Source organism: Centropristis striata, chromosome 8 (genome assembly GCF_030273125.1).
Source record: "Centropristis striata isolate RG_2023a ecotype Rhode Island chromosome 8, C.striata_1.0, whole genome shotgun sequence".
In the NCBI taxonomy this organism is placed as follows: Eukaryota; Metazoa; Chordata; class Actinopteri; order Perciformes; family Serranidae; genus Centropristis; species Centropristis striata.
This window is the reverse complement of record NC_081524.1, coordinates 13,138,881-13,166,760: the sequence shown is the minus strand read 5'-3', so window position 1 is coordinate 13,166,760 and position 27,880 is coordinate 13,138,881. Positions and strand designations below refer to the sequence as shown.

Here is a 27,880-nt window from a genome sequence, read left to right as displayed (position 1 = left end):
TATATTTCTCAACTGAGCACTACAAAGCAAAACCCGATCCGCTGCTATTACGTAACAGCCGGTGACATAACTCTCTCCAGCCTGGGACGGTCAGGGCGCACAGAGAGCGCATGGAGGGGAGGGGGGAGACCGGGGCGCACGGCTTGTGAACGGCCGGCCGGTCCAGCTGCACGCTCTCCTCTCTGCTGCTGCTGCCTCGGGGGGAATTAAATTATTTCAAAACAACCACACAAGAGGAGGTGTACCGTTGGACACAGGGAGGCTGACCAGAGAGGATGAGGACCGAGTTTTGGGACCCGCAGTAAGGGAAAGGAAGGAGGCGACATGGCAGTGCATGTTTTCAAATGCCTGCGCCGGCCCGGGCGCTAGAACAGCCAACAGGTAGTATGTGAGCTCCACTTCTGCTGTCACGTTACAGTCTGAGTCAAATGGCGGCAAGTGGAGTTCAAAAACCGACTGACTTGGCAGGCGTCTGTGGTTTGTGTGTTTGTGTGTGAGTGTGTGAGTGTGTAGGGCCGCCCAGTGTTTTGACAGGAGAGTTATGGAATATGAGGAGCCCGACATGCCCCCCGCTGACAACCCCATCAAAAGAGGTAAGAGGATCCATCACTGAGGTTTATTCTGCAGCATGTGTGGGCTGTAATGCTCATGCATCTCATGCAACTAGTTTACCTGCTTACATCTGTTTTCTCCAGTCTTATCTTTACATTTAAAGTGTCATTATGTGCATTTTCACTTTTGCACAAAGCATGCTTTATCTCCCAGGATGCCATGCTTTACTCCCCCCACCCACATCTATGTCCTTCTTCCTACTCTCTATCTCATCACCTTTCCTGCACCGGCTGTTCCTCTTAATGTTCACTGTTATCTCCTTTCCCTCCACTCTCGTCCACTTTACCTCATTACCTCTCCTCATCCCTGCAGGGTGGTTAAGGTGGGTAAGAATGGCAGTAAGCCGGAGTAATCCTTAGGGATTAGTTCTTATTTTTTGCTTCTTTTTTTGGTCAATGGTTTACTATTCAAAGCCTCTCCCTGGCTCAAATCAAACTGTTGGTTGTCACTTTGCTACTGCTCTCACAGTTTGCAACTGCTTTACTGACAGAGAGTATTTGTAAATCACAGGATTATACTCTGTAACAGTCAAACAGCATGTTTGTGCCACACAGCATCATTATTTCTGCAACACAGTGTTTCAGTAGGGAGCTAATATATCTATATATAATAATATCAATCCAGCCACCAAGCTAATGCATATACTAATGTCATAACAATGTGCAAAATGCTCAGAAAGTTATAGTATGATCATTTTGACCACGGATAAGGGTGCCAGGCTACCTCAAACTCCCCATATAGCAATAGTTAACTTTAGGTTAGCTACTGGAGCTAACGTTGGGTTGACTACTGTAACTTGTGATTATTTTATTAAAATTAAATGACATAAGGTGAAAAAAGTTGCTAAATGTTACGTCATATATTAACTCTTTTGTGGACATATTTTTTGCCTATAACACGTCAGATAGAGACAACAAAAACAGCTCCCATGACCCTACGCTACTTCACCTCAAGTTTTTTTTACAGGACTGTCCTTGGCAAAGAAATTCTTAGTCGATAACAACAACACACAATTTTGTCATCAAATCGATTTGTTGATTTAATGACAGACCTGTAAAACTAAGATTTTCACAAGGAATCATGCACAAACACCACTTTAAATCCTTGTGTTTACCAGAGAAGTGCTCATACATTTCTGGGGAAAAAATAATAAAAAAAATACAGAAAATAATGGCTAGAGAAATATTAGTCGACCCAGAGTAATTGACGGAGGCAGGGCAGCCTTATTGGGGTCTCTCAATCAAAACAATAACAAATATTGTTTTGATTAGGAGACCCCTATCGGCAGAAATTAAATACTGTGTGATAATAATTAATCATATATTAAAATGTCCTGCCTTTGGTCAGCTCATGCTGTGCAGCTTAACATCTTTTAAACCCATGTAATTTTATTTTAAGTGCTTATGGCGATACCAAAGTATCAAAATATACCAAATATGACAGATTTCTGTGAAATGATGCACGACAGAGCTGGAGCTGGAGCTGGAGCTGGAACAACACAATACACTACATCAAAAATATTGTCTACCAAAGCGGAAAAAGATAATTTTAACACCCATAAAGCTACATGGGGAGTAATGGTTAAGGGGTTAAAGGTTTTTGTAAAAGAAAAACATCAGCTAATTTATCAGATACTGGAACTGTTGTAATGGTGTTTCAGTCTGGTTGAAGTGGAGTTTCAGTGTGGTTGTACAGTTTTTCATACTGCTGAGATGGCTCTTCTTAAGGTGATGAGTGTCTTGGTTTTAGTGGCTGTTGTGGGTGTCTTCTCATTTTTCTCGAGAGCTGGGTTTGAGTCTCTGGAACTGCTCCACATTGCGTTTCCTCCTGCATGTTCATTACTGGGTACACACTCTCTGTGGGGTCCCTCAGGGATCTAACGTGGGTCCGATCCTCTTCTTCATATGCGCTTTATATTATTCTGCTGTCATTTGTGAATATGATAGAGTTTATTTTCACAATATCAACACTCATTATTAACTCTCTGTAAACCAAAATAATATCGAGCATCTGGCCTCTTTCTGGCTAATTTCTTGCAACTAAAAATAATTTCATATGGACAAAAAACCTTTCTACAGCTCCTCAAAGTCTTTTTTTAAACATTCGGTCAGTCATTTATAGGCCAACATGTTCACATCAAACACTAATGTATTTTTTTCTTAGTAATATATTCAAAATGTTTTTGTTTTTTTTATCTTACAACTGTGAATCCTGATTTTATTTTGTTACGCTTTTATTTGATCACACCTCAATTTAATTTTCCCAAAATTGAGTTTTTCCACATTGACTCAAATTGATTCAGTTTTATTGATCCAAATTTATGGTGATATTTTTTGGTTTGTTAGTGGTCACTGCTGATCTAGATTTCTGACTTCTTCATGATTAATGAACCCCTCACACGATGGTAAGAATACACTAGTTATTGTTTTTAATTAACTGAGTGATGCTCCCTTTTTCAAAACACCCTGATCACATTCACACCTGAAAGCTGTCCAGTACAAACACAGTCTGATTTGTCTGCCACTGAGCAGCTCCAGTGGAGCAGTTGGGGGTTGAAGGCCTTGCTCAAGAGTACCTGAGTCGTGGAAATGAGGGAGGGCGAGCGCTGCTCTTTCACTTTCCTCTCCCAGATATGACCTGTTGTTTCAGGGATTGAACTGATCACAAACTCACTCCTCTAACCTTTAGACCGCCACTGCCCCAAAGTTAAATAAGCAATTAAATCACAAAATAACAATAAATGTCATTATATATTAACAGTAGACTCCACCACTTTTTTTATTCTTATTCTTATTATTTATTTTATTTCACTTATTTGTTTTATTTTTTGCTCTATTTCATTACCAGATGTGCGATCATTTATTCAACTCCTCTTGCAAAATTTTACACTGAAGTCGTACATGAGGTGGGAATTTTTTTGGTGCGCTTACCGGAGACCTGGTTGGGGGATTGTGGGGTGGGTTGGACAGTGTCTTTGGGGAAATGTGGGGGAAAGGGGAAAAAGAAGAGTCCCTTGATACCTTGGTACTGTTTCGTTCTGCTTTTGTGCTAATAAAAAACTATTGAAATAAAAAAAAGTATGGAAAACCTGCTTCATCAGAGTAAATTGAGTATGTTATTATGTTTTGAGATTTTTTTTATTTTGTGATTTTCTTCAGAAGGTCACAGATTTAAAAACACCATCTGCCTTCATGATTTCTTTTACATGAAGGCTGGACATTAAACAACGAAGTTACTCTTCTGACTCTAATACATTTGCGTTTTGTGTCTTTTCTGTACTGTGTGTCTGATGGTTTGTATTCAGCCGAAGTTGCCGGCCTGCTCTCTGGGTTCAGTGGACTTCAGTGCTGTTATGTAACACAGCAACTGTCACTTCTGCAGTCGGCTTAGATGTCAGAGTGTAGAGACATTAGTGAGATTTTGACTGACGAGTGGTGTTGATGTTTTTGCCCCTGTAATCAGCAGGGTCATGTACAGTGTGTGTGTGTGTGTGTGTGTACATGGTGGTGGGTTTATGGCCTGGATGACAGGTGTGTCTTGCTAAAAGTGTTCGTGCTGTGTCACATTTAGTTTGTACAGAAGCCGATGTTGGTTATTGAAATTAGGCTTTTTTTGCCACACCAGCCACCAACCACAAACAGTTTATTCCATTCTGCGTAGAAATCACCTTTAATAGGTTAAAACGGGTAAATACCACATTTCAGAAATGACAGCAGCGTACTTACTGTATGTTGCGAGTGACTTTAAATAATTTCATCTGGCTCATTCCTGTTGATAAAAGTGTGTGATTTGCCAAAGAACAAAGCCATCAACTATCAGCTTTATGCTATTGATGCAGTTATTTGTTGATCAGATAAAAAATATCATACAGATTATCTTAATATATAGGATACTGTGGTGCATCTGTAAACCTGTCTAATAAAAGAAGGGAAGTCAGCCTTCACTCCTCACTGATACCATATTATTGCATTGCCAGTGTAATTAGCATATTAACTTTAAAGAAATATAAGAGTTGAAACGAATGCTCTCATTTTCAAGATTATGTTTATGTCCAACTCACAAGAATGTCCCTTTTCATTCATCCTAAATGTACAATCTATCTATATATTTCATTTTGCAATCCCCTTTCGCTCACTTAGTGTTGAAATTTCTTTACATTTTCCGCGTGTGCATGCGCTGCTCTGCTTTCATTCCATGCTTTCTGCTTATGAAGCAAAACTGATTTGACGAGGGGAGGAAAACAGTAGAAACCACAGAGGGCCTGATCTGGCGCCAGACAAAGGCCGGCTAGCTCTGCGTCTTCCATTGATACTTATCTCCCCTGCCTTCAGACCTCTCTGTCTCACACATACACACACACACACGCACACACACACACACACACACACATGCATACAACTCCAGAAATAAACCTTGTGTGTGTTCACTTAAACTCAGTGCAATTCAGACTTTCTCACAATTGCGGTCGAACAGGCAAACAAAAAAAAAGGACCTATTGCTTCACAGACACCCACCTTCCTCTGCCTTTATCTCCTTCTGTGTGTGTGTGTGTGTGTGTGTGTGGGTGCCTAAGAGTCACACAAACATAACATAGACACACAGCAGTGTAAATAAGAATCCTCTAATTTAGCCTCTTGGCTATCAGTGAGGCTTCTTATCTGTCTACAGGCCTTTGTACATTGGAAAAAATACTAAAATACAGGACTGCATTCTGATAACTGTGAACTAAACTGCCATTCAGGATTTGACAATGAGAAGTTTATCACAGCTGAATCTGTAACATGAAGCCTGGGTCTGTTTCTGTCACATTCAGTGCTAGTTTTATTTAATCCCTTCATTAAAAGACAACCCTGCACGTTTAATTTTCAGGATCTCACAAACAGTTAGATGTTCATTTGCATATTTTTTATTGTTTTGGGGGGTTATATTTTATTATATATTATATATTATTATATATTTTATTATTGTAAACATGATGTTTTACTGCCAAATTGCCACAGATTATCTGAGAAGATAAAATACTTACTCTGCAGTAAGTGTTTTTATCTCCACTGAGTAGGTCATATTTTTGGTTTGGTTTGTTTTTTTCTTTGTTAATCAGTAGGATTATGAAAAAAAAACTACAGGCACAATTTTCACGAAACTTGGTGGAAACTCGAAGCGTGGGCGAAGGAAGAATCGATACATTTTTTCGCTTTTTTTAACATTGAAATATCTGCCTTTTTGCTGCCGTTATGTGGTGTTTTTGGAAAAATGACAGTAGTTACCAACTGGAAAAAAAAATCCCATTGGGCTCGGAAATTGGGGTTTCAGAGCACAACAAGTGAATTAATGGAAACTCTATTCTCACCTTTATATCCTATTTAAACAAAGCCAAGCGTATCTAGTGTAGTTTTATACTTAATGGGGCTTTGGAGCCCCTAACCTCAGATCATTTCTATCACTATTTTTATAGATAATAAAGTATTTTTTAATCTTGAATCTTGTACTTGAATTAATGTTCTTGGTTATTTTCTGACACAGGTGGGGTTTAAAAAAAAATCCAAGTGTTAAAATCAGACCTACCCATCTTTAAAAAGTACCTTGTGTTTATCTGAGTTTGATGTCTAAAGAGTACACAGCATGTTGTGTTTTTTTAATATTCACCCAGATGCTAATATGCTGTACAGTCCTAAATGTGTATTAACAGTCATGTGTTGTGTAGTTTTCAATCACTAACTAATTTTTTTCCCTCTCAGGAGGAGCCGTGTCCAAGAAGACTCATTTGAGTAAGTCTAAAAAAATACTGTGTGTAAGCATGTGTGTGTGTGTGTGTGTGTGTGTGTGTGGTGATGACGTTGCTTGTGTTTGTGCTAGATATTTGTGCATGCATTGTGGTAACCTTCATAGTTAGTGAACATACAACATTGCACCTGTACAGCACGCAAACACACACTAACGCACTGTGGTGTCGCTGGAGTTGGGCCATTAGCAGCACAGTGTGTGTGTGCTGCAGCTGTGCTGCCCCCCCCCCCCCTCTCTCTCTCTCTCTCTCTGTCTCACACACACAAATACACACACAGCGCGTACACACAGTGATGAAAATACCAGCTACTATGGCTTTGGCACTTTGGCATCTGAGTTCAGATGACAGCGATAACATCTCGTCTTTTTTTAACTTCTTTGGTTTAACACTTTCTGCCACAACTTTAGCACACCTGGGTTCGTTATCGAGTGTGGAGGTGCTGCGTTTAACACACCGACCTTAGTGTTAGGTGGTGTGATGATAAACATGTTGAGTTGAAATGATGACGATTTTATTGATCGTTGCTTGTGTGTTCAAATGTATGTAAAGCAGACTGAGGAGAGGTTAGCAGTAAAGACGAGAGAGCCGTGGTGGTCTCCAGTCAGTCAGGTGCTGAAGATGGAGGGATGATAGAAGGAGAGAAAGAAAACCTAAGTACTGCATTTAAATATCACTTTGAGGCACGTTTACTGTACTTGTGTATCTCTATTTTCTGCTACTTTTTTTCTACTCCACTCATTTAGTATATTGTTTTACATCAACCTGACGGATTGAAGATTTTACATACAAAACATAAGTGCAGTTTATATGATGCATGACCCAACAGTATAGAGCGCAACAATTAGTTAATAAGATCAACAAAAAATAATCAATTATTTTGATGATCGATTGATTGTTAAAGTTATTTCCATGCAAATATTGTATAAATGCAGTTTTTATTCTTTTATTTTATTTAGACATTGCCTGTTTTTTTTTATTTCAAATCATATTAAACTGAACATCTTTTGGTTTTGGACCAACAAAACAAAACATTTAAATACATCAAACTGGATTTTTAAGTTACATGGATGGACATTTTTCCCTTTTTTCTCACTTGTTACAGCCCAGGCAAGAAAATCACTGGCATCTTAATTGATATTGAATATAATCTGTGAGATAATAACTGATACTGTTAATAACTTTCTAATAATAAGTAAGTAGCTCTAAGTAGTGTAAGTAGCACCACCTCAACCAGCTGCAGCATTTAAATGATACATCTTGATGTATTAGTAGTAATAATAATTTTCCCAATCCAATAATATAAAACCCTAATGGGGCCCATTATTCAACTTTAGATACTTTATTTTGCCTGCAATAATTTTGCACTTCTACGGAAGTAAAATTCTGAATTTTTGCATATAAAAGAGACAATTCATAGTGTGATATTTCTACTTTTACTCAAGTAAAATATCTCAGTGCTTTTTCTTATTACCGTCAATGTAAAGAAATAATCCTGCATCATAAGCATCAAAAGGACAACTTAAAAAAAACAAAAAATGTCGGTTTGAGATTAATAAAATCTTAATTTACCATGTTTTTACTGCACCCACAGTTATTCCTGTTGCAAATGGGTTGAAATAAATTCTCAGGGAGAGTCTATAAGGTGCTAGACACGATAAAGCAGATTTCTTTAACTTGTGGTGCAGAGTGAGGGGGTGAAGGATAACAACAAAGGTATAAGGAAAAAGTACCTTGAGAAAGAAGCCAGGGCAGGGGACAGTCCCCCCCTTTCTTTGTCTCTGTCTTCTCTCCTCTCTCTCTCTCTCTCTCTCTCTCTCTCACACACACACACACACACACTCACACATGCTAACAAGGAAGGTGAGGCGGTGACTGACAAAAGTCTCACTCAAAAGTCTGAATATGTGAGCTGAAGCTGCAGTGAGCACCCGACCCGACTCGCTAAAGGACGAACGAAAAAAGAAGATTGACAGAATAGGTGTTGCATTGACAGAAAAAGTGTGTCAAAAGAAAAAAAAAGTACTGTTAGACAAAGTGAGAGGACAAGTGTTTGTGAAAGTGGGACAAACGTCTGAGACAAGTGGAGGAGTGAGGATGATGCGAGGTAGGGATGAAGTTCTTTGGTGTGAGCGTGTATGTATGTGTGTGTGTGTGTGTGTGTGTGTGTGTGTGAATGAGTGTGTATGTGGGCAGTCCAATCAAAGATATATATCAATCCGATCAGTTACATGCTTTTGGATGGAAGGTTCTTTCCAGTCAACCCTGATTTTATAGTTTGTTGAAAGTGATGATATGATTGTGACGTGATGCTTCTGATGCAACGACGAGACGTCTAGTATCCGCTTTACAAAGTTGTATGTTGGGGTTTGTTTTTTAAAGCTTTTATCAAATCACTGAAATAACTGTGTATTCATGCACTTAAGACACACACCTGTGGCTTCAAACACGTCAAATCAGCCTTTTTACTACTCATTTTCTGACAGAACACGGCATCTAACAGTAAAACCTTCAAGTTCAAAATGGCTCTAAATTTCACAATATTGCACCTTTGTCGCCTTATTTTAATGTTGATGCATATACATATATACATTTTCACTTATGGCAGATTCTTTTTACGACACACACACACATATACGTAGAGTTTACATTACACCTTATGAAGGCTGATGTTTTTATTTGTTTTGAAACTTCTTTGAGTCTCCGGAGTTCTTGATTGGCCGACTGTTCGGTACGTTCACATCGATATGCGTGTTTCAGTCTCGGGGTTTGGTAACATGACTCAATTTTGAGCTCCCTTTGATGAATTTAAGTTTTGAATCATGTGTCAGATATTTCTTCCCTCTGTGCCTCCCACATTCACCTCAGGCCAGACGCTAGGCTCACATATGATGTACAGAAGCTGCAAAAGTTCAAATTTGCACTTTTTTAAACAAATTTTGAAACGTTTTGAGTTGATCTGCAAAACCTCTTTTGTTTACAGTGATCATTTCTCCTTTATAAGTAATAAAATTATGGGAATAAAAGTTATTAAGGCCCAGGAGACTGGGTTTTAATATGACATTTGACATGGCACAAACCCATTTTGCAAACACTTCCACCGAATACTTAAAAACGAAAGAGACAGGAAAACAGGATGCTTCACAACCGCAGTGCATCAGTTTGAATGGACTGACTACACACACATACAGTAGACAGGATGCAGAGGAAATGCTGATATTATTTTAGAAATAAATGATTTCTTATACAAAGAAATTCCAAAATTAATAGAATAAAAGGACACAGATGGAAGGAGGAGACAAACGATATTAGTCTTCTCAATGCAAGTGGCTTACACACTCTTTCTCTCTTGCAACATGCAAACACACACACACACATCGATGCAGAAGCACACACAGATCCGCAGCTGCTTTTTAGATGGCGCAAAGATAGAGCATATGTTTGTCCTGCAGCTGTGTGTGGATCATGTGTTGCATGAGAGAGAGGAAAAAAAGTGGCTGAAACTTTTAGTGTCTTCACTTTAAACTTTTAATTCTCGCAGTGGGATCGACGCCGTCACAAATAACACACACGCACATTTATTGTTTGGCTTTGTTGTTGTGTTCGGGAGATTCCTGTGTAGATTTTTACACAGTTTCTTTATCAGAAAGGATTTCCTTGTTCCTCTGTGCAGCACTTCCAAAGCAGCAAAAGCGGTTGGCTTCAGATCAAAGCTCAAGATCAAAAATCGCAGGTGACACATTCCCCCCAAAAATATGGTGAAAGAAATACAACGCCATGAGCTGATTCATACACTTTGCTGCTGTCAAAACATTACCTCCTTCAGACTCCTCCAAATTCAGTCTGCACTTCAAAGTAAGATATGGTAGATCTGATGCTAATTAGTTTTCAGATCAGCTTTGATAATCCCCTTTTTGTCACTTTGTTGCTGTCAAATAATGAATGAAACTCAGTAGTGAATAAGTTCTCACTGTCTGTATCCACCAACACAGTTTGATTCTTAAACATAAAAACATTTCACACCTGTAGATCTGCAGTCGGCACCGAAATCTATGTAACCAGACATTACATTAGATAGAGAAGAGTGAGAAGAAATAGTTCTTAATAAAATTCCCCAGTTTGTCTTGATTTAGAATAACTTTTATTCTATCTGATGATGAATAGTTTTGTTCTTTCTGTTTGTTCTTTCTTAGGTTTTGTTAAAAATATAATTAAATACACATTACAGTTAGATTAATTCATTTCTAAATCATGACTTCTGCTAAAGAAAATGTATTCTCACGGGCATATTTTATTTCTATTCCAGTAGGTCAGAGTAATTTTTAGAGCTTCTAGAGATTTTTTTTGCATTGCACAGCAAGACCAAACAATCTAAGGTTGAATTTAGTTTGACATTTACCCCTTTAATTTACTGTACATTTAATATATTACAATATTATGTATACTTTTATATTTTGTGAACTACAAAAATTCAGCAATTTACCGCCCCCCATATATACATTTTGATACAATATATAAAATAATATAAAATAAAGTGATGGGAATTTCTTTAAATGTTGCCTCAGCAATATACCAAATTAAAATCTTTATTATACTATTTATATAAATTACAATAGACTTTCCCACCAATTAAAAATATTATTAATTAAATAATTTACAATATTTTGAGGTAAGTTTAAACATTTAGTTGTGCCGCAAATAAATAAAATGATCATAAAGTGTTTATAATCCTCCTAACCTTTAATAATGTGTCGTTATAAAAGTTTTCAGTTTCTCGCAAACACGCAATCTGTTTGTGTGCGTGTCTGTGTGTGTGTGTGTGTAAGAGTGTGTGTGTGTATATAAAGTTTGTTTGCACTCTTGCTTGCGTATGTACCAAATGTAAGCTTCCGTCAGAGGAAAGTTTAGGTTTTTATTGCTGATGGTGTGATTTCAGGCCGAGACAGAAAAGTTGAGAGTGGTAATCTGTATCATCCACCCCCCCACTCCTCCACCCACAGACACACACACACACACACACACACACACACACACACACACACCGAGCGACAGAAATAAACTCTTTCTAGGTTGAAATCCAGAGGTCAAAACCTTCCTTACCTTTCTCTTTTTTTTGCGTTGATGTCCTCGGTAAATTTTAGGTGATAATTATCTTTTTTACCTTTTCAGGCCTCATTTTATGAGGTTTGTCCTCTTTACTTTGTCATCGAGTTTAAGAATCACAAACGTTAAAAATTTTAGTCCAGTGTTCATCAGCAAGTCGTTCGACTCAGGAGAAGCCTGTGAATGTTTCATCATCTATTCACCTATTTGCTGTTTGTGTTACACGGAAGCTTCTACGACAACCCTGACAAATGTGCTTTTGAAGTCATTGATTACTAAATCCTGATCAAAAGACATAAATCAGTCCGTCTCTTGTGTAGCAGCTTCTTGGTATACATATTCTTGTACTTGTACGCGGAAGCGTGGGAGGTGGCACTCTTTTATTTTGACAGACAAACCAGAACATTTCCACCAGTGAACAGCTACTGTACTCAAACATCTCCACTTCTTAACATCGTCGAGCACATAATGCATTATTATAAAATGAATAATTATAATCGACTGGATCGGCTGTTTTGTCTAAATGATCTCCCTTCAGTCTGAATATGTGGGTACAGTTTAGTGTGGTGTTTATGGTTAGTTTCATACTGTACAGTGCTACTGAAATGCAGTAGATATAATGTTGAGGGTTTAAGATATTATAAATCATGGCATAATGCAAATAAAGTGAAAAGTGCTGCCAGGGCTCAAAGCTAACTTTGTGACAACTAGCCATCAGCTTTTGGTTGCTGAAACAGAAAATATGGCTGCCAATTTTATTCACCTTAAGTAATTAAGATACTATGCAGTTATCCATCGGCTTAATAATGAAAATGTGACATAAAAGAAAAAAGATCTTTATTACAGTAGTACAGTCTGATATGTTGAATAGTGAACTGAGTGAAAATGTCCTTTTTGTTCATCTTGTTCTTCTGTCAGCTGAATCATTTTCACATTTGTTTGATGTTTTCACCCAAAAATCAAACAACCTCATTTGCTTCTGGGAAGCCAAAAATAATTTTGACTGGGCACAAATGCAAATAAAACCTACAGCAGAAATATATTTTTAACCTTATTAATTGGGTCGTGCTGAGTGGTTGAGCCAGCCTGCTACATGAAGGTCAAATCAAGCCGAAACGACCACGCCTGAAAAATAAAGCCAACACAGAAGTAACAAAAAGTGCAAAAAGTTTCTCCAATGGCCACTTGATGCTGGCTCCAAAAGCGAGTTAATCCCCATAGACCCCCATGTTAACATGCCCAACTTTACAGCAGAAATAAACTTGTTTACAGCCTGGTTCAAAAAACAGTTTGGGCCTCTATAACTAATTTTCTCATGAATGACAACTGTGACTGTTTAGACCCCTGCTGGCCACTTTATTATCTGCAATATGTACCTAATAAAATGGTGGTGAGCTCATCTGCTTCAACATGTTGTGCGATCAGAGATGGTCTTCTGCATATCTCGGTTGTAACAAGTTGTTATTTGAGTAACTGTTGCCTTTCTTTTTTTTTTTTACATTTTGTCTTTATTTAGAATCACATTTCAATATCACATTACAACAGTCATCACCGTTTTGATAATAGACACTGTGATCCATATTTTTAGATTTTTATAAACAAACGAACGAACAGAACTTGGGGGTGTTTCCATCTACAGTAAGTAGTAAAAAACAGATTAAAACATTTTAAAAAAAAGGAAGTTACACAATATTAAACAAAAGAAGGGCGTTTCGGGGCGATGTACAATCTGCACTTCTCCCAGATTTCCTCAAATTTGGCTTTTTGAAGCCTCATCTGCTGCCTTTCTATCATCTCAAACCAGTCTGGCCATTCTCCTCTGACCTCAGGCATCAACAAGGCAATTTGTCCCATAAAACTGTCGCTCACTGGATATTATCTCTTTTTCGACCTTCTCTGTAAACCCTAGAGATGGTTGTGTAGATCAGCAGTTTCTGAAATACTCAGAGCAGCTTGTTATGTCACGTTCAAAGTCGCTTAAATCACCTTTCTTCCCCATTCTGATGCTCAGTTTGAGCTTCAGCAGGTCATCTTCACTATGTCTACAGGCCTAAATGCATTGAGTTGCTGCCATTTAATTGGCTGATTGGATATTTGCATTAACAAGCAGTTGCAGGTGTACATAATAAAGTGGCCTGTTGTACAACTCACCTGTTTAACCTCCTGTGACCCTGCGTCCTCATATGTGGACATTTCATTTTAGGTTTTCTGGACCTTATACTTCATTCTGCTTAACTATAACTATGCACTCTAGAATAAAAGCAATACATCAATTAGTGTAAAAATCAGATGGCAGCATCTTGGTAAAGTCAATTAACAGCTTTTACCCAGACAAAAGTGGACCAGGTACAAAAGCTGATCAGATTTTATGGCTAAAACTTGAGTATTTGTGCTTAATAATGTTTGTAGTTTGATGTTCTGTGCAAGTTTGACTATTTTTAGCATTAACTACAAGTTTCGACTCTGCTAATCAGGAAGTATTCATTTGAAAACGAATAGACTTATCATTCTTCAAATGAGAGGGTGTAAATGTAAGGAAATAAAAAGTTGTATTCACTGGTGAATGAATTGCGTTATACAGTAAAATTAACTCATTCTTTTTTTTTATTTTAACTAATTCCTGTTCAAAGACAATGCTTAGTTTTTGTATTTATCAGGTCCTACAAATCCAAAATATCTAGGAGAAACTAACAATACATACCAAACAAAAGCTCGGGTCTCAGGACGTTACGTTATATTTATGTTAATCTCACACCCTTAAAATCATGCTTAATTAAGGGCATGGCAGCCTTGAGTGACAGGCAGCTGCCCTCACCCTCAGCTCACCCATACTCCTCCTCTTTGCCCTTTTTACGGATTACCCGGGAGTCAAACAATACCAAGATGGCGACCCACACGTTCTTCAGAAACCTATATGCCACAGAGACTACACCCATATGTAATACAGTCTATTTGGTAAACTTATATATGCAGTTTAGGCACTGGCTCCTAATAAAAGGTGCAATTTTAGATCAAAGTTTCACGTTTCAAAAAACAAAGCCAGCCATATTGGCTGCTTTAACACAATAACACTGTCTTAGTCACTGAAAAAAACCCAAATGGAAGAAACAACGGTGGTTTAGTTATTTTTCAGTGTTATCTCTACCTCTTCGAGCATGCACACGCTCAAGGAGATGCTGGGTTCGATTGGTCTGAGCCTGTGGCGGGAGATAACAAAAGCTCACAGGAGCTTCAGTGTTTGTCTGACTATCTGACGGTTCAAGTTAATTTCCACTCACTGACTAGACACTCGTGTCTCGATACTCTCAGGCTAATCCAAGGCAGAATCCCTTTCTTGCAGTTGCTTTTTTTTTAACCTTTGTCACCAAAAAGGAAGTCATAATTTAACTCGATGCTGCTTCAGATGCCGCGCTGTGTGGTTAAGGTGTCATATAAAGAATTATCAGAGCTATGACTGTATGGAAAGTCGATGTGATTGCTGTGTGTGTTTGTGTGTGTGAGTACGTGTGTGATCAGTGAAAGGTTGTGGGTCACGGTGGATTTCCTGTTTTTTGAGGTTGACAATCAGAAGTGAAATAGTGAAAAAAACAGAGACCACTCATGTTCTCTCCGCCTATCCTGCACGAAAGACAGAAATGCAACCATAGTCCCACCTCAGTCACTTTATATGATGATATGTTTGATATTGAGCTTGCAGGAGATGTTTCTGTTAAGTTTATTTGAACCATCCAGTCATCTTTTACAGAGTCAATTTGTGAAATACTCTGATCCTTATCATGGTAAATCTTGAGGTCAGTCACCTGTATAAGCAGCAGCAACACTCTCATGTCAGTTTTATGTCATTTGTGCCTCGTCACACATGCACACACACTCTACGTCATTTATAACGTGTATTTAACTTCAGACCGGCTGTCCTCCTCAGGAGCCTTCAGGTGATCCCTGTGGCACTAGATAAAGAGGGCACACACTGACACACTAACACACACTCGTGAGAAAATTTGACACAGTTATGCACGGAAATACTACTGTAAATCAGCATCAGAAGTGTTTCGCAGAAAACAATCTCACACCTTCAGTGCATTTGTGGAAGGAAGACAGAAGATGACAGGAATAGATAAAAGGAGATTAAATGACAATACTGTGTGCTGTGCTTCCTGGTTGAGTGTCATCATAAATTCATTCTGTGATGTGAACTTTACTAGAGGTGGGGGGAAAAATCAATACAGCATAGTATTGCGATATTTTGCGTGGCGATATTGTATCGATTCATGGCCGCCAAGTATCGATATTTAGCATTTATTTAACGTCGGTATTTTCCCGGTTTTTGTTTTTTCCCGGAGGCCGTAGCAGGCTCACTTTTAGGAATATACTGGAGATACTGGTATCATATGAAACTAGAAAATCTAAGGAATCTATAGGTATTATGTGTCAGGATATCATGTCAGAAAATTGTCAAAATAACGCTGCAAAGTTGCAAAGGTTTTAGCTACATGCTAAAGACACTGGAACCCAGATATGTGCCTCCATCACTTTGAGGAAAGTTTGATAAAATGCTGCAGTTGTTGTCCTCCAGACATGTTTGATATCAGTTCAGTTTGACTGAATACTTTGTTGGTCAGTCTGTGTTTGACTCTCATTGTGGAGAAATAAAAAGACTGAAGTGAGGATTTTCTCTTATTTGGCAAAACAATTCTTGATTGAATTTAATTTTGTGGACACAAAATGCAGTTAATCAGTTAAATCGCAATATATTGTATCACAATACTCACCAAATGCTCATATTGTGACTCAAGTGATTATTAGTGACCTTTTTATTGGGACTACATTTGTCAGGATAAGCTATAAATCTGTTCAGGTCTGTCAACAACACAGGAGCTGAGACATTTCTAGTACTATAATGAATGAAATGACAACTGATTCTGACAAAAATCGCCACTAAGCAAAAGGCTGAGGGGTGAGAGAGCTCACAGAGATCAGGGGCACGGGGGGAGGTGAGGGGGGAGGTGGGCCCTTACTGGCAGTGATGAAGTTAGAGAGAGTGCATTACTGGCAGCTGTGTCCTTTATGAGCGAGACAGAGAAGGATTCACAAAGAAAGAAGTGACATGAAAGAGGGACAGTCAGAGTGAAAGAGAAGCCAGTCAACCACTTAAAAGGGCTCTGAGGTTGACACCTTCGTCTTCTCCGCCTTTCTCCATTTGAAAATATTCCACGTCCTCAGAAGACTCCTCTCCTTGCCGTATTTGATGTTATTTTGTTTAGTAGTATTAAGGCAGGAGGTGCTCGAGAGGAAAATACCTTTGGTTCACTCTGGTCACACAGTTGATAGATGTTTAAGGGGAAGTACAGGACAAGAGTCAAGTTCTCACGGTAGGGAATCAACTTCCAGTTTACTGCTCTGGGTAAAAATGTGCTGCATCATTTTCATGCTTGTTGGCATATTTTACTATAAAGGTTAATACTATAAAATTTAACTTTTTATGCCCCCTTTTTGAATGCATCAGTATTGATATCATGAGGCTGTCAGAAAATTACTTTTTAATCAATTTTAAGCCCTATTTTTACAGTACACATTTAGATCTTGGTCTTTTTTTAACTTTATATTTTACCAGGATGAATGATGAATTATTGAAGTCTTCCGATCTTAAGTTATCAGAGGAAAGAAGAAGAGGGCTGCATTTAAAAAGGTTAACACGACTGCTTTTACTTCTGTGTTTGTTCAGCCCAGATTGAAGTTATCCCATGTAAGATCTGCGGTGATAAGTCCTCTGGAGTTCATTATGGAGTCATCACCTGTGAGGGCTGCAAGGTGAGGCGGCAGCATGCAACACTATATATAAATCATATATACTGGTGCATCTCAATAAATTAGAATATCATAGTAAGTTCATGTCAGTAATTCAATACGAAAAGTGGAAATAACACATTATACAGATCTATTACACACACATATATATATATATATATATATATATATATATATATATATACAGTACAGGCCAAAAGTTTGGACACACCTTCTCATTCAATGCGTTTCCTTTATTTTCATGACTATTGACATTGTAAATTCATCAAAACTATTAATGAACACATGTGGAATTATGTACTTAACAAAAAAGTGTGAAATAACTGAAAACATGTCTTATATTCTAGTAAGCAAAGGGTGGTTACTTTGAGGAATCTAAAATACAAGACATGTTTTCAGTTATTTCACACTTTTTTGTTAAGTGCATAATTCCATATGTGTTCATTCATAGTTTTGATGCCTTCAGTGAGAATCTACAATGTAAATAGTCATGAAAATAAAGAAAAACGCATTGAATGAGAAGGTGTGTCCAAACTTTTGGCCTGTACTGTATAAACATTTCATATCTTAATTTATTTAATTTCTTGTAATTATAATGATTATGGCTTACATGTATTAAGACCTAAAATTCAGTGTCTTAATACAATTTTAATATAGCAAAAGACCAATTTTAAAAAGTATGTATAATATGAAAATGTTGGCCTCTGAAAAGAATGTCCATCTAAATGACTCAATACTCGGTTGGCTATTTGACTTGAACTGCTGGAAATGGACTTTTCCATGATATTCTTATTTAATGAGATGCACCTGTTTATATATTCTTGTTTCATCAGACTGCTATCACTCCATATATTTCAGCTGATTAGTATTTAGAAATTATTTCTTGTAGCAAAGTTTGTTCATCAGAGCTTTAAAATCACAACTCATGTATACTGTATACATGGTCGCCCATGAAGTTGGAATTCATAGTTACAAATACAGTAGATATAAGTTTTCTTAAATATGAGAGAAGAATTTGTCCTGATGATGAAATGGTTGTGACAATGTGATTTATTCCTGACAGTTGTAACAGAAGTTTATATCTTCTCAAAACTTTATTAATCAAGCTCTTCCAAAAATATCACAATGAAAATGAAATCACAATTAAAAGAGGATTGTGTCTGAAAAACAAAATTATTCCAACTTCATGGGCGACCGTGTATATTATGTATGTACACTACCGGTCAAAAGTTTTAGAACACCCCAATTTTTCCAGTTTTTCATTGAAGTTCAAGCAGTTCAAGTCAAATGAACAGCTTACAGGTACAAAGGTAAGTGGTGAACTGCCAGAGGTAAATAAAAAAAGGTAAGCTTAACCATAACTGAAAAATAATGTACATTTCAGAATTATACAAGTAGGCCTTTTTCAGGGAACAAGAAATGGGTTAACAACTTAACTCTATGGAGTCTTGGGCTATTTTGTCCATTTTTGAATTCTTTTCATGTCTTTGTAAGTCATTTTGTGTCTTTTTTTTAGTCATTTTGTGTCTTTTTTTAGTCATTTTGTGTCTTTTTTGTCATTTTGTGTCTTTTTTTTGTCATTTTGTGTCTTTTTTTAGTCATTTTGTGTCTTTTTTTGGTCATTTTGTGTCTTTTTTTAGTCCTTTAGTCCAACATAAAATGTGATTTTGAATCTTTTTTTTACTTTCAAAACACTATCATGCTCAATAAAGAATTTTAAATGTTGCAAATGTGCATTAATTTCAGAGTAGACTGAGACATTAAACGGCATCATTTTCAATTAAATTCTGGAAAAGTTGGTGTGTTCTAAAACTTTTCACCAGTAGTGTATGTATATGTATATTAATAAAAAGAATACTGTCTGTACATGTTTGTATCTGCCTGAAACATCTTGTTTTTCCACTCTGTACCCATTTCACCCCTCAGGGATTTTTCCGGCGCAGCCAGCTGCCGACTGTATCGTACTCCTGCTCCAGGCAGAACAACTGTCAGATCGACCGGGCCAGCCGCAACCGCTGCCAACACTGCCGTCTGCAGAAATGCTTGGCACAGGGCATGAGCAGAGATGGTCAGCACACACACACACACACACACACACACAGACAAATTTCTTCACTCACAGCATCTGCACTCATTAAAATAACTTGCTCCCAGAACAAAATAAAATTATGGAAATAATTTCCACCTAAATAAAATGCTTTAATTTAGCGAGAAACAATTTTGTTGAGTGAACAAAATGTAAATATTTCGGGTCAACATGATGTATTTGCGTTACTGTTACTTAATTACCAGAGGTCAGTCTAACTAGATTTGTAAGGGTAATTGTAACATACTAACATAATTTTCTTGGGCCATTTAAACATGTATGACATTATTAAGAGTTACTTTATTTAATAGGGTAGTTACAACTACTTTTTAAAATAGTGCAGTACATGAATTAATTGTGCTGAGCCAACAAAACAAAGTTAGGTTGAAGTGGTTTAGCCTAAAAGATTACCTTTATCATATGAAAATGAACATAATAGTAATTATTCAGAAAATAAAGAATTTTTAGACAGTGTATTATATTCAGCAATTTAATTAGGTTGTTTTAACATAGAGTATTCTACTAAATTTTAAAGTGTTGCATTTTATGCTAAAACTACATGTTTTAAAACTGTTCAACCACAAAACATGATTTTATTTAGTAGAAGCTACATGTTAGACTAAGGAGAAGGTAGCAGACACCCAGTTTGCTTTTTTTGAGTGTGTTTTTTTTTTTTTAACATATTCATGTTTATGTCCTCCTCAGCTGTGAAGTTCGGACGGATGTCCAAACGCCAGCGTGACTCCCTGATCGCCGAGGTGGAGAGGCACCGACAGCAGCAGCAGCAGCAGCAGCAGCAGCTTCAGGGAGACGCCCAGTCTCTCTTGTCCTTTCCCGCCAAGGCCCGTCAGGACCGCTCGCCACAGCTCCTCCAGCCCATGGCCTCGGCCTACTCCTTCCCCGGGGACGCCGAGCTGCTGTCCTACACCGCTGATGTTCACCCTTACCTGGTGTGCTCCCAGAACGAGTCGCAGGTGTCGGGCATGATCTACCGAACCTCCGGGGTGTCTCCCACATCAAGATCCCAGGGGAGGGGGGACAACAGCGGACATCATGACATAAGAGGTGAGGCACTCGTGTGTGTACACAGGGGCGGCTGTGGCTCAGTTGGTAGAGTCGGTTGGCCCCCAACCGAAGGGTGGGTGGTTAGATCCCTGACCAAAGTACATGCCTACATGCCGAAGTATCCTTGAGCAAGATATTGAACCCCAAATTGCTCCCGATGCTGTGTTCATCTAGCCTGGGTATACCCAGACTGCCTTGCGCGCTCGAATTTAATTTCGAACCTCCAGACAGTCTGGCAAGCCAGTTTCTTAGCCCTGTTTTAGGGATCCAATCACAGAGCGGGGAGGGACGGTGAGACGATGACGCGTACTACTCGGCACTTGGAAGCTTTCCAGATCCAACATGGCTGCTGCAGACGCGAAACTCTCTTTAGCTGTAGACGGTGTTTTAAATAGTTTAGAGCAAAAGTTAAAAGGCGAAAGGTCTCTCGGCGGCTCCGCTGAGATCACCGGCGTTATGGTAGCGGGGCTATTAGCGCCGCTAGCGGCTAATAGCTAATAGCCGCTAGCGGCTAATAGCCCCGCTACCGCGGACAGCGGAGCCGCCGAGAGACCCGCAGCAGCTTGTTTGTTGCCCATAAAATCAGTGGATGTGTGTGGCTGAATGACATGAGGGGGAATAAAGCGTGAAAATAAATAATCCTGCAGAAAGCGAGAACTGGAGAAGCAAAGCAGCAAACAACACTCTCACAGACACACACACAACAAACATCCATCTCTGTTGCTCTACTACGTCATCTGGTATAACTGATCTGATTGGCTAAGAGCTACCTACAGACGCTTTGATAGACATTCTAAGCGCCCAATAAACGGCTCCGGAGGATCGTAAACCACACCTCCTCTACGGAGAAATGAACGGCTGGATTCCAGACCTAATCTCCAATGAGATTTGGTCTGGTGTTAGCCAGGCTAGTGTTCATCGGTGTGTGAATGAATTCCCGATGGTGGCAGGTGGCACCGTTTAGGGTAGCCTCTGCCACCACAATGAATGTGCGTGTGAAAGGGTGAATGAGCGCAGTCTGTAGTGTAAAAAGCTTTGAGTGGTCGCAAAGCGACTAGAAAAGCGCTATATAAGTGCAGGTCCATTTACCATTTCCATCGCTGTGTGCGATTCCTGTCATCCCTCTCCATTTATCCTTCATTTTGTATTCTTTGTGGCAGGCTTTGACTCCAGACAGCCGTCGCATGATCTGGTGGCGATTCATTCCTACAACCCTCTGGAGGATCCTTACAGCCTCTATCCTCACTCTCTGAGAAACATGGGTGAGCAAACAGCACAGTGGGCTAACATGCATGTATTTGAATTGCATTTTGAATAATTACATTACAACATTTTTTATTTTTTTTTAACACTTTATTTGTGATTTTTCAATTATCATACAGAACAATCATATTCTCTGTTTTACAAATAATCACCAAAAAAAAACAATCCTGAAAACAAACAGAGACAGATCAAGCTCAAAATCAGAGTGACAAACTCGTAATAGACAACAGACAGGAAAAGACAAGAGGACAAAAACAAAAACAAACAAAAACAAAACAAAACAACAAGTGCACCTAATACTTCATGTTACAGGATTGTTCAAGGGTAGGTGTAATCATTCAGAATTCCAGTTCCAGGCCAGGTAAATTGTTCACATAAGTTATTAGAGGGTCCCAGGTTTTGTGGAATCTGTTAGTGGAACCGTTGAAGGTACATCTGATCTTTTCCATCTTAAGGTTCTGCATAACGTCCCTTATCCAGTGGTGATGTGATGGAGGAGTGGCAGCCTTCCACTTGAATAAAATGAATCGCCAATTTTTGTTTTTCTGTAATCTTTTTCAGATGAGCTGTGTGCCAGCATTGTGCGCTCCCACAGAGAGACCAGCCAGTACAGAGTGGAGGAGCTACAGGCGCTCAAATGGAAACTGCTCAGCAGAGAGGAGATCCAAGCCTACCAGAGCAAAGTACACCAACCTGATAACTGTTTTTTTTTTTGCTTCTCAGACTTCCTTTTATATCTCAGAACAAAACTTGTTGTTTCAGAAGGCTTAAGGCTGAGGCAACTTTTGATTCATCAAAACTGAAAACTGAGAAAGCTTTTTACCATTTTCTCTGTCTTCTTTATCTTGACCTCTTTGAACACACAGGACGCTTTCTGTATGTTCAATATAAAGTACATTTATTTCCTCTAACTCTAGCACACGCTGTAATATTTAATCTCAAAGACTTTTTATTTTATATTTTTTATTTAAATGCTCAAAAGTCACTATCTATCATTAAAAGGTGAGGTAAGATAGTGTCCATTGAATCTCTGGCCCATTGTTGAAAGCCTTTGCATGTGAATTATTATGAAATGAGTGTCTGTGGCGAAATTCCCAGGAAAAAATCACAAGCCGTGCGTAGTGATAATAGATAATAATTCGCTCTTTCACACAGCCATGCTTATTTACACACACCGTCTATGCTGTGGTTACCGTTTCATCTAGTGAGCTGCAGGGCTCATAAAAGGAGCTGATCTAAATAAATTTGCCAGCGTAGAAGTTTCAAGCCTCAGGACCTCATTGACAGCAAATCAGGCGCAAAATGTGACTCCTCTGATTCATTTGAGCGTGGTGGTTCATTTAGGCTGTGGTGGGGACTGCAGGGGATTCCAGAGAAAACAAAGAGCTGTGGCCCTGCAGCGAAACAGTTTTTAAATCAAATTGTTTATTGAAAGATTTTCAGTATAACAAAAGTGCAATGCTGAATGGTAATTACAAAGACATGGGGTAGACATGAGTACAACAATTAGCACCAATGTGTCCAGATAGATATGAATTGGGTAATATAACTTAAAGAAAAACAAAACACAGAAAACAAACAGCGAAACAGTTTAAAAAGGATCGATTTATGGAGAAACGAAATCTGATCAAACTGGGGATCAAACAGGAAGACGCAAACAGGAAGAGGAGACCTTGGTTTTGTTTAGTGTACTACTGCTGTATGCTGTGAAATGAAAGTGATACCAAGAAGCTTCTTTTGGTTTGTGTTTATTTGTTTGAGTTCGCGGACAGAAATAGAAGAAAAGGTCCAATTCAGGAGCCAATTTCTTCTTCTTCTCTGTTACTGTTTAATGGCATTTAGCAAACTGCTTTAGAGGCATTACTGCCACCCTGTGCTTTGTAAGGGGTTAAAGTTCACAACATGATGTCACACACAAAAGAGGCCATTGCCGAACGACCCTGCTTTAGTCGCTGCAGCTCTGGATTCGGTGTAAATGCAGCTTAAATCTGCCAACAACTGCAATTACAGTTTATCGCCATAGGTGGCGCCAAAGTGAATGGAACAGAAACCTTTAACATTGTCAATCTAAGTGTGGTAAATAAAAAGATAAAATGCAGAAACCAGCTCTGCTAAATGCAAACAAATAGCAGCAGAGTGGACAGAAAGGATTAGTTATTTCAGGATGTGATCAAATTAGAGTCCCTTTTTAGGTTGATTAAGATGTTATGTTGAAATAAGCTCACCCTACAATATTTTTGCTCTGTTTTACTCCCAGTCGGTGGATGAAATGTGGCAGCACTGCGCCATCCGACTGACTGATGCTGTGCAGTATGTGGTGGAGTTTGCGAAACACATCCCAGGCTTCCGTATGCTCAGTCAGAACGACCAGATTGCTCTCCTTAAGACTGGTGAGTTTATCTCAAGAAACTGACACACATTCAATCAAAATCTATAAAGCTTCTCCTTTCTATCTTCTTTTAATGGATCCCTTTCCTCCCTCTTCACTCAGGCTCCATGGAGGTGGTTCTGGTGAGGATGAGTCGCTTCTTCAACACAGAGAACAACACCGTCTTCTTTGATGGGAAATTTGCAGGAGTTGAAGTCTTTAAGTCTTTGGGTGAGGATTTCTCTACATGTTGCTCCAACCTAAGGCACAAAGGCAGTTCTGAAACCATTTGTGCAGCGAGCACATTAGATAATAATGGTGGTTTATCAACGCTCTGTGGTTTCTTTTTCTTGCAGCATGTGGTGATTTAATCACAGCGGTGTTTGACTTTGCTCACGGTATGTGTGCTCTAAAACTCACCGAGCAGCAGATCGCTCTCTTCAGTGCTCTGGTGCTGATCAACACAGGTAAGATCCACTCACCTGTCTCTCAGTTATGCTGCATAAAAAAGTGGGAAAAAAGTAGGAAAGCAAGATATTTCACACGCTTGTTAAGGTCTCTTGAAATAAGACGTTTATTCCGTGTAATAATTGTGTCTTGCTGTTTTTAATGTTTATGTAAAGCACTTTGAATTACCTTGTGTTGAATTGTGCTATACAAATAAACTTGCCTTGCCTAATAAGATATTTTGACATTAATCTAATAAATATACTGTTAGGATTTTAGATTTTTGCAGTGCTCGGGCTTTGCATTTGTTTAATTTTGTTTCCATTTTAGAGGCAGATTATTTTTTCCTTGCTTTGTAGGATTACCTCTGGTTTTCATTTTCAGATTTATGTTGATCTGTGTCTGAATCAGTCATCTTTAATATCAAGTTTTTTGAAAAATAGTTCTTTTATCATTTTCCAAAATTTGTCTAATGACTAATTTTTTTTAATTAATATTGCAAAAAAAACATCTGTATAACTCTCTGTAAAAGTATTTAATTTCCATGCCCAGAGAATCACCTTTCACTTTCAATCCAAAAATAGACAAATATCGGAAAACTGTTTGACAGATACAAGTCATCCTTTCAGCATGTTTTCCATCACATTTTACCCTGTACTTTCTTTTATTTATTCCCACACTTGTAGTCTTTCTGCCCTCCAGTGGCTGGTAAAGGACATGGTTTTATTACCAGGCCACACAGGGATGCAGGAATATTCACATACACAGCACGTTAAGTGATTTGAATTGAAGGTAAGATGTTTAAGAATAAATCCTTTACTGCTTGCTTCTGTGCAGATCGTCCATGTCTGGAGGACAGAGGCAGAGTTCAGCGAGTGCAACGAAGCCTGGAGTTTGGACTCACACACATTCTACACCGAGACAACCAAGAAAGTCTAATGCAGAAGGTACATGTCTCACTTCAAAGCAGATACTTTATCCGTATTTGCTTCATCCAAACAAATTCAATTCAATTCAATTCAATTGGCTTTATTGGCATGACGTAACAATGTATATATTGCCAAAGCAAGCATCAGAAAAAAAGATAACAAGATAAGGAAAGCAATATTTACAATAAATTATTATATTTAAAAGAAAAGAAAAACTAATAACAATAAAAGAAAGCAATATTTACAATCATTGAATTACAATCAACATATAATTTATACATTCTAACTGTCCCAGCAAAAAAAGAAGAAAATATAAAATAAAAAATAAAAACAAAACAACCAACAGCTGTTAAGCCAAATTATTTGACCTGCATGTTCCTCACTGCAGTAGAACGCAGACTCTAACTGTGTGTGTGTGTGTGTGTGTGTGTGTGTGTGTGTGTCCTGCAGCTGTACCAGAGGATGGCGGTGTTGCGTTCACTGTGCAGTCTGCACATGGAGAAGCTGCGCTGGTTCAGTCAGCGTTACCCGCTCACCGCTCACTCTATGTTCCCTCCGCTGTACAAGGAGCTGTTCGCCTCTGAGGCAGAGCTGCTGCCGGGGATCACTCACTGATGATTTATTAGAATATGCAAACACACACACACACACACACACAAACATACACAAACACATTATTTTAAATCTTGTTATTTCTTCCTGACAGAATCTATTTTTCTAATAATGAATATAAATGAGAAAAGCACAGTAATCGTAGCGTGTTAAGTATTACATGAATTCCAACAGAGTTTTTTGGTAGATTGTGTCAAATACATAGATTTCAATATTTTGATAGCTTGAAATTATTTTTGATTATTCCAGGGAAACACATTGTCAGTGGGGTACAGCATTCATTTTCTCTCAGGATGTGCTGTTGTGAGTTACTGTGTGTCACAGTGTGTTTGGACAAAGAGATTCAAAGAGGCAGGACACTGACTGTTGACAACTGAAAGTTAAAACGGTAATCCACCCAGAATTCATAAAGTATAAAAGTATAAAGTATAAAAAGTCACACAGAATTCTACCAAGGTGAGACACAAAGAAAGAATCATCCAGTAAACAAACCAAGAAATTTACTAGGAATTTCACTCCAGTATTACATTGCTCTCAGAGGTGCTTAAATTGAAAAAAGACCAACAGTAAAACACAGAATAATTAAAGCAATAAGTTATTTAAGTACACAAAAATCTACATATATACAAATAGTGAGGAAATGAGCTATAGTGGATCGTTGCTCTGATGTATTTATGCATAGTATGTCATTTTCTGTCGCTAGTGTGGTCTCTCAATAAAAAAAAAACACCAAAAGATGAAGGTGGGTGACATCTTGAAGAAGCAACATGTTCAGGTCTAGTCATTTTAATGCGGAAAGGTTATACATTATGTCTTTAACGAATGTGAATAATAATCACGTGCAAATCCAACAATAGTGTTACAGATGCTGACTCGGTTTTTAATGAAAAAATTAATATTACACAATCCACATCTGCAGTCAAATCATGTGCTCAATATGTCCCAACAGAGACTTGAGCAATGGTGCATATTGGGAAGTTGATGATTTTTTTTTTCATGCATTTAACTGCGATGTTGCAGAGTGACAACAAGTTGCTTTCAAACGAGCCAGAAGTTCTCTCAGTCTTTCAAGAGCCTGCAAAATAGACTGCACCCACATATTACATATATATGTGAAGGTTAACATATTGCATAACAAGTATTCTCCACAAACCATGAAATATTGGTGTGTGTTAATTACATATTCTGGGTTAAACACACCCTCTGTGCAAGAGACAACCTGCCTCTTTGTGTCTGTTTGTCTGTAGAGAAATGCCTCTCCTCAGGTTGATGTTGTCACAGATTGATTAAAAAGTCCTACAAAGCAGAAGTACCTCTAAATAAAATATTTTCCTTTGTGTTTAAATAAATCCTCACAGACTTTTATATCCTTTGAGCTTTGAAAAGATGTTGCATTAAATGTAGAAATTGAAATAAGAAGTGAGAGATACAGTAGAAATCTCTTCCTGTGTGCAAACTTTTCCCTTTTTTTTCCAGATTAACTTGCATATGTTTTGTTTTCTTTACATATCTTTGAAAAGATCTTTTGTAAAGAGAAAATGATGAGAGGTTTCAGCATTAAGTACTGTATGTCCACATGTAGTCCTCTCTGTTCCTGGAACAGCTGAGATTATAATGAAGATAATTCCATGTAAATCTTCTAATAAACTGCTGAAGCTGTGACACCAAGCAGACGTGGAAACTTTATTTGTCTTATTTTTTCTTAAATTGTCTAATATAAACACTTTGTAAGGCCGAGACAGGGAAGAAAAACAGCTCATGGTATGATATGATAAGAGAAATCCAGTTTATTCATAGCAGACATAGCT

At 38.2% G+C, this 27,880-nt stretch overlaps 1 protein-coding gene across 1 annotated transcript; it reads left to right on the top strand.

Annotated features, from left to right (window-relative positions):
- The first annotated feature begins 142 nt into the window (after positions 1-142).
- rorc (RAR-related orphan receptor C) lies at positions 143-27,740 on the top strand. Its single transcript, XM_059340228.1, has 13 exons — positions 143-381; positions 469-593; positions 6,351-6,380; positions 17,220-17,305; positions 19,229-19,370; positions 20,094-20,453; positions 21,614-21,715; positions 22,278-22,399; positions 23,974-24,106; positions 24,208-24,315; positions 24,441-24,551; positions 25,369-25,478; positions 25,911-27,740. The coding sequence occupies exons 2-13, from the start codon at positions 542-544 to the stop codon at positions 26,073-26,075; spliced, it is 1,521 nt and encodes a 506-aa protein (XP_059196211.1). The 5' UTR covers positions 143-381; positions 469-541; the 3' UTR covers positions 26,076-27,740.
- The last annotated feature ends 140 nt before the right edge of the window (positions 27,741-27,880 follow it).